Raw genomic sequence first — 10,896 nt, forward strand, 5'->3', positions numbered from 1 at the left:
TGCATTAAGAGCTTCATTTGGTGGTTCTCTAAAGTTTAGATGCAAAGTTCTTAACTGATTAAGTCACAAAAGTAGTTTGGAAGTTCTACGAGTATGCCTCACGTAAGTCGAGGTACGCCCCGCATACAGAGTCAACCATCCTATAGATGGTCAATGCGAGGCGAGGGTACGCCACGCGTACGCCTCTGTTTGGGATTTCGGACTTGGGCTTCGGGTTTGGGCCATATGTTTGGGCCTAGATTCCTGGACCCTAATGGACTATCTGGTTGGTTGTGTTCTGGGCTAATTGAAGGATTGGATCATAGGATGAGGCCCGATAAGGAGTTTGGGCCCAATTCAGAAAATTGGGCCATTAATGGGCTTGTAAGTGCATGGATTTTGTTGGGCTAGTTATGGACAGATATAACAATTCAGAAAATAATAAATGGGCTTTAGGAAAGGCCTATGTAAGGGTTTGGGCCCAATTTGGAAAAAATTGGGCCATTAGTGGGCCTTTGTGGATTTTGGAGTTTTGGACTTGATTGGTTTTGGACTTGGGCCTTAGTTAAGTATCTTGTGGGCCAGGGGTAAAATGGTCATTTTAACCCATGCATGGATTAAGGATTATGGTATGGCACCCAAGTGCTAATTGGGTATATTGATCGGTATTGATAGCTCAGGAAGTGGACAGGGCAGGAACTAAGGATTTCTTTTAGGAAGCTTCTACATTCGAGGTGAGTTTCCTCACCATACCAATGGGTCTAAGGCAGCAAGGCCAGCCCATTTAGTTAGTTGTAGTGTTTACTTCGGATTCACTACTGATATGTCCGGTATGCTTATATATGAGAATGGGCTAGTACTTATTGACTATCTATGTGAAGACCCCGAGGGGAGCCCGTGACAGTTGGATATAAGACCATGTGGAGGAGCCAATGACACATAAGAGTAAGACCTTGGAGGGAGCCCACGACATCCTTATATTTCTATGTATGAGTTATGTAGGATGATAGATATTTTTGTGATATACAATAAGCTAGTTGACTATTATGTTATTTTAATGAAAGACCCCCGGGGGAGCCCGTGGCAGTTGGATATAAGACCATGTAGGGGGAGCCTGTGGCATTCCTAGGTAAGGACCTTGTGGGGGAGCCCATGGCAAGTAGTAGAGACCATGAGGGGAGCCCATGACATGTAGTTATAAGACCTTAGGAGGAGCCCACAGCATCCTTATATGTTTGTGTGCATGGTTTATGTAGCTCTGATAGCTAATATGGATTATGTGACTATGTGGATTGTGTGGGGTATCCTCTGGGGAACTCACTAAGCTTCGTGGTTACAGTTTTGGTTATGGTTTCAGGTATCATCGGTTTGGAAAGGAATGGTTCGACTTGATCGCAGCGCACACACCCATTTTTTCCGTAATATTTGATTTTGGGATGAACTCTGATAAATGTTTTTAATTAGCAAAGTTTTGGGAAGCCTGGATTTAAAATATATGTGTGTTTTAACCATAATGAAAAATAGAATTTTTACCCTTGATTTTTGAGTCGTTACACTCTTAGTTTTCGTGACACCACTCATCCTAATCATGTGTGTCTATTGCCATAGTCATTGTATGGACTTAAACAATCCCCCACGCCTGTACGTGGTATAAAATATTTGCGGACTACATTTCAACCATCAGTTTTTCACATACCAAATCTGATTATTCGCTTTTCATTTATCGTCAGGGACGAGACATGGCATGTATTTTATTATATGTAGATAATATTGTTTTAACGGCTTCATCAGATGTTTTACAAGCTTCAATTATCTTAATGCTTAGCTCTAGTTTGCTATGAAAGATTTGGGACCTTTGCATTATTTTTTGGGTATTGCGGTTGAACGACATAGATCTCTTCTTATCGGTAGTTTAGTAGTCGTAGGTTCTTAAACCTTTGTTTTTGCTTAGTGTCTTTTTTTATGCTTAGTGTTTTTGTGTATGTTCTTGTGTATGCTTCCTCTTTGTGTGTGTTCTTGTTTTGCCAATTTTATAGATGTGGGTGATTGAACTGAAGTGAGAAATAAAAGGGTTGTTTGAAAAGATCAGAATATTCACATACACGTGGCAGAAGAGGGATCTTAACCGTTCCACCTTAACAACAAATAAGGTGAGGGACCAACCGTGTTACGTAGGTTTGGATAATTAAGATACCACGAGTGCAAGAAAAGAATATTGTAGACTAAAGGCGTTGATTTCAACAAACCACATGGACCATACATATAATTTCAAACAACTTTCGGCTACTAGCTTTTGAATGTTTGCACCTATTTTTTCTGGACATTACTTCATGAATAGAAACTAGAGTAGTGCCGAGTTCACCATATATAGTCCATCTCAGCCACAATGTTGTCTAACCTTACTTTGTCACAAGCACCAAAAGGGCAAAAGGGGAGCCTTAATATACATTTAAATTAAAGTTTAAAAAAAAAAAAAAAAACATTTAAAAAGAATAATGAATAATTCAAAACGCACAGTAACAATTTACAATAATAGGTTTTAGATAGATTCGAAACACCGATAAATAATATTCAAACTCGACAGTTCGGTTCTAGCCTTAATCCCCTCACACATACATACTAACAGGAGATTTACAGTCAGAATGTCATAACTGCAAAACCTAATTAACGTAAGAGATGTAAAGTTTCATGAAAACAAAAATTAAGAATATGTAAATTAAAGTTATTATACGTTTTAGTAACGATAAAAATTTCTACTTGATCCGGTGAAATTGGCATATAGACCTTGCTGATCTGGCCGGTAGGGAAGATACGGCGGAAGACGGTTACCTCCCGCTTTCGCTTTATGCACTGGGGTATTAGATTCCGTCTTACTATATATTCCACCGCCGTCGACGGCAGAAGTTAATTTAGCAGTTTTCTCAGTCTTCTTAACCTTTTCGTTGTTCATCTTCTGCTTCGTTGCAATCGGAGGAGTGAAAATGTCAACCTTGCCGGCTGAATAGTTGTCGTCACTGTAGCTTCGCTTGAGTAGATCTCGAACCTTCCACCTCTTCGAATTATTATCAAACGATATGGAATTGCTCTTCTTATGCTTTCCATGCGATTCGGACTTCGGGTTCCAGACGCAGTACGTTCCCGGCGAAATTCTGTCCAGATCATCCGCCTCTGACGAGGAAGACGACGCCGAGAGATCTTCTCTGAAAAGCATCATCAGAGAATGCCGCGCCGCCGGAGACGGCTTAGGATCAGTCCCCGAAGTATCAACATCGTTACTGGAATTAGGATCGACGTCTAACAATAAACTTCTATCGAATAGCGGATAGCTCCGCGAGATCTGACTGTCGGCAGTTGAAACCGGAAACAGATTAGAGTCTCTACAAACAACAGGGAACTCGAACTCTATTTCATCTTCGTTGGGAGTGTCTTCCTCATTTTCCTTCAAGTTTCCGGTAGGAGTATTAGTCATTACCCCCTCATCTTCGCCAGTATTCTCCCGATTATTATCAACACCGAAGTCGAAGATATCGTCTCCGAATCCATTGTCGTTTCGAAGTAATTCTTGGACAACTCTATCTGCAATATCCGTGAGGTTGTTAGAAGAATGTGTGTTGAAGCTCGGTGATGCATCGACTATGGAGCTGGACTGCATGTTCGTAGCCGGCCGGCGGAGATGAAATTTGTGATCTGTTTTGGGTGGTTTCGGTGAGATATTATAATTTTGAAGAGAGAAAGAGGGAGTTGAGAGTTGAGATGAAAAATGAATTAACAAGTGTTTGATGTGGAGGCAGGTGAGAATATATAGGCTATGGCGTCATGGGATGTGGACATTACAGGATATAAACCATCTTAAGGTGTATTGAAATTTGAAAAGATCTGAAATCTAGATTAATGTTAAAATAGAGATTATGTTAGATTGTAAAAATGCATGAAATACATATTATCAATTTTAAGGTGGTCGCGTGGTCGATCACCATTCCCTTGCTTCACATCTTTAATATTCTCTCTCGTCCACGTATTGTTGTCCACGCATTACCACAACGTCCGCTAGTCAAATATTTCTTTTCATATGGTCAACCAAACCAAGATTTACAAATACCAAAACAGAAATATATATACAAGCTATGTAATGCCAGAGACGAAGGATGATCGGGATATATGTAGTCTAGGGATAACTTTTTAACCAAAAAATCAAATTGGAATCGGAGCGGTTGGAACCAACTAGTAGAACCGACCCGAAACGAGTTGGAACCGATTATTAGTATTCGGTCCAATTTTCGATTTCCCATTCACTTCATAATTAGTTTTTGGTTATTCCGATTCCAAAACTGGTGTAGTCTGAATGAGGCAGAAGTCTCGATACTAGGACACTAGCAATGGTGTTCCCAGCGTACCACATCAAATAAAGTTCATGCCCAGTAGTCTCATTAAGACATTAGATATGATTAATCACAAATTGAAAATGTTCTTCAAACTAATGTTCAAGAGGATTTGAGTAGTGTACATTACTTTTCTCTGAAATGTATCAAACGTTCATTTGAAGTATTGAATAAGAGGTGTTGCGACATTTACTCTCCAAACTATATTAAATGAATGACTCGATATGAATGATTTCAACATTGTTGAATGAAATCGTCAATATATACCTGATAAAATAGAAGATCCAAGATCTAACCATGTTAACACTTGAGAATCAAGCTATAAGACGTGAGAAATTCATAATACTTTTGCAAATACAACATAAAGTAATGTGTTTTAAACCTATAAGTAATTGAAAAACTTTTTGCCACTAACTCATTTGAAATTTATTTTAATATAACGTGTCATTCAAAATAACGTTAGTTTTTATCATATATTAACATGTCATTTTATATTATTTTATATTTGTTGTATAACTTATTAATTAGTTTTTATCATATGTTATTACTTTATCAGTCAGTTAATTACTACCGATTATTTTATAAGAACAAAATTCTTTTAGTTATTTTACCAAGCATGACCTTCAACATTTCATCAATCCGTTCACAAAGACATGTAAAATAAATGAGAAACAAACAGACACGTAAAAGAAACTTAGCTTAGTTAGATTTTATTTATAAAACATGATTCTAAAATCAATATTAATTTAAAAGTTTATGTTAATAATCAAATTTAAAAATAAAAATAGAAACTCCGTTGTTTTTGGAAATTGTATCTCTTATTTCTTAGTAAAGTTAATTATATAAGACTTAAATGTTTATTTAAGATTAAATAAACTGAATTATTTTTGTACATTCATTGTCCTTGTGATATAAGGAGTGTCGGTCTATTAATTTTCATGTCTAAGAGGATATAATAAAAGAATTATGTCCCTATTTTTGTACAATATGATAGACAAAACGACATATAAGTTTTTTTTAACTTCTGTGAAACCATTTTAAAATAATAAATTTAGATAAATCAAATGCTTCTTGAAGAAAAAAATAAGGATGATGCCATGCTTCTAGAAGAGAAAAAATAGATACTCCTTATGTGGTGGGCCGGTGGCTTCTTGCTGGCTCATCTTTTTCTTGCCAGATGTAGATTAAATATTTTATATATTGTTAATTGATTGTTAATAACTTTTAGTAATAGTTAACGCAAAATTTGATTTAACAACAAAAGTACAAATTGAAAGGCCCAATTTATCCTTTTAATTTCTTTTATGTTTCAAGAAATATCTTTTACTTTAAAATTATTCACATAAAAAAATGGTAATATGATCGGTCTAATTTAGATTAAAAGCAAAATAAGTTATTTACATGCGGATTGTTTTTAACAATATTTCATTTAACCTACCTTTGACATCATGAATAGTTGAATACAATTTATATCGCCGCCTTTTATATGAAAGTTTTATTACCCGGTATTGAAATTAAAAAAAAAAATCTCTTAAAGTGATAGCAATATATAAAGTTGTTATAAATTATATTTGGAGAAAGAGAAAGTTTTCAATTTTAAAATAGTTTGTAAAAAGTATATACTAAATACGGGTGAAAAAAAGGGGATGCCACATGCCAGCATTCTTTGCCTGTGTGACTATGGCCTATTGATACCAACACCACTGTCCAAAATATATTTTATTTGGATATTGTTTAAAATTCTTAATGTCCAAAAGAATGGCTAATTTAAAAATAATTATTATGGGGAAGCGATTATTATGATATTTAAAAATCATACTCGTAATTCAAAAATAATACTATTTTTGTTATATTAATTTTTGACCAAAATTAATTAGTAAACAAAAATCTTTTCTAATTAACAATCTTTAAAGTATTTTTTTAATAAATTTATTTATTATCTTTTCTAATTAACAATCTTTAAAGTTTTTTCCTATTACTTTTAAATGATAGAATTTTTTATAAAATATATTATGTTTTCTATTTAATCAAATAGATAGACTGCTCAAATATATATATATATATATATATATATATATATATATATATATATATATATATATATATATATATATATATATATATATATTAGTTATTTTTTGAATTTTAAGAGGTATAAGTTACAAAGCTTTGTGTACAAATCATCTATACATAAATAAATCATTAATATTTGTCACAAGTTTAAAGCCTTGAATTAAGAAAGGTTATTAAGAAATTTAATTTGGAGCAAAATGACAATTTTAAAATATTAAATTTATGTATATAAATTAATTTATATTTTTTAAACTAGACACCGATGTTAATTAATTTACATCAAATGTATAAACAGACAATATAAATATAAGATGTAAACATAAATATTTTATCTAAAAGTGTTAACTTTTTATACATAATAATTAATAATAAAATTTAATAATTATTTCCTCATAAGAAAATTATTCAATAAAAGAGTTATTTATGGTCGCCGCTTTGCACAGGCACACATCTAATATATATATATATATATATATATATATATATATATATATATATATATATATATATATATATATATATATATATATATATATATATATATATATATATATATAAAGGGCTTCTAGCCCAGCGGTATCAGGTGGTGTCCTCCCTCTTTGAGGTCGCGGGTTCAAGTCCTGTCGTGGACATAGGTGGAATTAGATTTTAGTTTAAAAGTAGATTAATATATTTGTATTTGCCGGTTCAATATATATATATATATATATATATATATATATATATATATATATATATATATATATATATATATATATTATAGTTATTTTGGAACCGATCGAGAACAATTATTATGAGAAACTCTAACACCCCGCTCCTGAGTTGAAGCAAAGAAAATAAAAGAAAAGAAAGGAAAATAAATTTGTCTTTTGTGCTCCCCAGTTGGAGAGAAATGGAAGGAAGGTTAAACATTTTAATCTTTCTTTTCAAATCCTCCCAAATCGAAAGGAAAGTGATTCTTCCATTTCCTTCCACTTTCTTCCTTTAATGAAAATCGGGAGCATCAATCTCTCTTACTTTCCTCTCATTTCCGCTCATTTCCTTTCTTTTCTCTCCTTACGTTGAACTCGGGAGCAGGGTGTAAAAGAAATTAAGAAGATGGTGTTTACTATACAGTTGGAGTAGCTACGAAAAAAGATCTTTCGTTTTAATGGTAAAATATTATTATTATTTTTTACAACAAAATTTATTAAAAAGGAACCAACGGAAAGTTGGACCACAAAAGAGTACAACAAATAAAAAAGGGGAAAAAAAAAGGAGAATCCATATGAAGCAAACAAACCAACTAAAACACAAAGAAGGCAAAAATAACAGAAAACATGAACATCACCCAGATAAGTGGAACTGGGGAAGCACATCAACTGAATAAAGCAACATGTAAACAACCCAAGAGTAAAAAATGCAAACTTTATCGAAGCAACATCAATTGGAGGTGGACTCCAGCGGGAACACGAGCTACGAAATAGGAGGAGGAGCAACTTTTATACAAAGACCATACTCCAACTATTTAATTTTGAAGGCAACTAATTATATCCACTTCAGTTAGCCCTTGGTACAAACCAGCAACAACCATGATTTCAGTGAGGGCTAAAATCGTCCAGCCCATCGTTTTGTAGTCATAGACATCCAACCCTTCGTGTAGCAACAGATATGCGAGCTTTGTCACAGTAATGTGTTAAGTGTCCAGAAAACCTAATACTCACATCTAAGAACTTCCAAAAATGGTCAAGTAAGATATACCAGATTAACAATCACACACACACCAACACCAAGTGTAGACCCCAGCCCCCCAACCCAATGACCACAAAAGAACATAGCCCCAAAAAAATGTTAACTTGCAGCAATACCTATAATATGTCTACCCATTGAATTGAAACAAACAACAAACCGACACTTGTTGCAGTAAACATAACACCAAATAACGCCAAGAATTCCAAGGCCCATCCCCCACCCATCTATTTGTCAAACCGTGAAAGGGGATACACACCATTTTTCCCAAGTTAAAGAGAACTATCTACCTTTGTTTTTTACACAAAGGAACGCATTTGCTTTTATTTCCCCAACAACTGTGACCTGTGATTTAACAGTTTAACTGAAAACAAGATCGTTTCTTACCCACCAAGTGAACAAGAAAGTGATTAGAATGACGCGTGGGTGATCTTCTTTTGCAATGGAGATTGTAGGAAGCAATGGACGGTCGATATAAGTTGTTCAAGAGAATGAATCTCATCAATCCTTAATTCACACCAAATCCCCAATAAAGATCAAATTTTATGTACCCATCGACATTGTAAAAAGAGATGGGCTACGGTTTTCTCTTCTATGCCACAAAAAACATATTGAGTCGAAGGTACATCAATCCCACGTTTAGAGATCTCTACCATGGATGGTAGGTGATTAAGTACCGCACGCCACAAAAAGCACATTGAAAATTTGTTGTAAGTGTATTTCTTCTTCAAACTTTTGTTTGTTTTTATGATAGAACATAATAGGTCAATATAAAAAAAAAATACAATGTAATATTTTTTGATTAGTTTTTAATTTCTTTAGTTTTAATAATTAAACCCGTATATTTTGTATGCATTTTTAAAAAGTTAGTTCATCTTACCTACAATTGGTTCGTTAGATAACTTAATTTTGAACATAATAAATATAAAAATAAAATCTTCATAAAATTATGATTTACTTGATAAAATTATATACTTTATAGGCTATAAAGTATATGATAAGAAATTAACAATCACGTAGAAAAGTTTTATTTTGACTCCCTCTTACAATTGTAAGAATCCAACTTGGGTTTTGGAAAAGGATATGAACCGTACAAAATGAGGGAATGAGACAATCAATACTAGAAGTCCATATTTAGTCGTTATTCATCGTAACTCTAACGAGTTATTTTAATAAGGTCTTCACTTGTTAAACTTCTCACTTCAAACGTTTCGCTAAATCATTTGTCCAAACTCGATTTTATGCAATTTTGCTTTTTTTTTTTCTTTTTCATGAATAACAATGGTATTCAAAAGTCAAAACCATGCATGTAAGCTTCTTCATGACTCATTCTTGTTATCTTATTTATTTGTTTTTCTTAAACTATGCATCATTTATATATAAGGTGTTGAAGCTTGCGGATTCGAACCCTAATGAAGACTTGTTCGAGTTCTCTTACTTTTTCTCTAAACTATGCATCATATAATAGTATTATATATAAACCTTGTATGTAAGTGCCTGTGTACAGGAACTATAGAATTGTAATCCATATGTATAACTGGGTTGTTTTTTTTTTAATTCTTACAGATAAACCCAAAATATTACACTTTATTTGTTACACAACCGGTTATACGAAAATTTTACTTAATGTCAAATAAGATACGGAGTTTAATCACTAAAAAGTAATACGAAGTTCGATTTTTTACGTTGTTTTTTCTGTATTGTCACCGACACTAATGGTCAAAAACTCAAAATCAAAATAGTATGCATCAAAATATTATTAAAATTTGAATCAAAATAATCAAATTAATAATGTCTTCAATACGATTATTCAAAAACTCCAATTATAAAAGAAGTCACTTGAGCCTATGGGCCATCATAATCGGTTTGTCAAATTGTTCCATTTGCTTGGAAGTTTCCGTAGCTTGTGCCTTGTGGCCAATTAAAAATTTATTTAATTATTTTCTTTTATCAAAATTACTATAAAATAGAATTTATGTGGAATGTGGTCGATAATTATTGATGAAGTATATATTAACAACAATTACATTTATTAAATATAGAAAAAGCTAAACCTCTTTAATATAACTTGGTATTGCAAGTTCCAAACACCTGGTATTGCAAGTAATGTCTCTACTTTTTGAGGATGAATCAAATTTTATGACCACAGAATGTTTTTTTTATATTGATCTATTAAAACATATATTTATATTAGTGATATTTTATTTCATCATAATAAAATATGCTGGCATTGATTAAAACCAATTACGATTGTTGCCTTAAAATTGGGCAAATTTGTTGGTGATTTTAATTGCTGTGTTTGGAATTTAAACGAGTTAAAAAGGATTCATATTGTGATTTAATACATGTAAGGAGGTGTGGAATGCATATTTATATATGACTGGTTTAATCGTGAATACGATGAATAACCCAAGAAGTCTTCGAGATGATGAAAATCACTAGTGTTTCATCATTCATGTGCTTTCAAGGATGAAAAACTATGGTGCCTCCTAGATATATCTAGCTACCATAAGATTAAAAAAATTTGTATTTATAGAAACTTCTTGACTCTTATGTATTTCTGGGATATTGTTATGACTGTCATATAATTGCAAATAACATTGGAATATTCAGTGTATGTACACACACTCCATATTTTGATATTTCTAAGATTCCAAACAATTCCTATACGAACATGGTATTTGCTTTTATTCTTATGCCTAAGATATTTTGTGCTTTTACTACACGATATTGCTAA

General features: G+C 32.8%; 1 protein-coding gene across 1 annotated transcript; it reads right to left on the reverse strand.

Annotated features, from left to right (window-relative positions):
• Nucleotides 1–2,502: 2,502 nt before the first annotated feature.
• LOC111913443 (uncharacterized) lies at nt 2,503–3,771 on the reverse strand. The gene has a single exon (XM_023909141.3). It carries the CDS (start codon nt 3,629–3,631, stop codon nt 2,714–2,716), a length of 918 nt encoding a protein of 305 aa, XP_023764909.1. The 5' UTR covers nt 3,632–3,771; the 3' UTR covers nt 2,503–2,713.
• Nucleotides 3,772–10,896: the final 7,125 nt, after the last annotated feature.

The sequence above is a fragment of the Lactuca sativa genome, chromosome 1 (genome assembly GCF_002870075.4).
Source record: "Lactuca sativa cultivar Salinas chromosome 1, Lsat_Salinas_v11, whole genome shotgun sequence".
Classification (NCBI taxonomy): Eukaryota; Viridiplantae; Streptophyta; class Magnoliopsida; order Asterales; family Asteraceae; genus Lactuca; species Lactuca sativa.

Coding starts and splice junctions, on each gene's coding strand:
- LOC111913443 (XM_023909141.3), bottom strand. CDS start 3,631: ATGCAGTCCAGCTCCATAGTCGATGCATCACCGAGCTTCAACACACAT.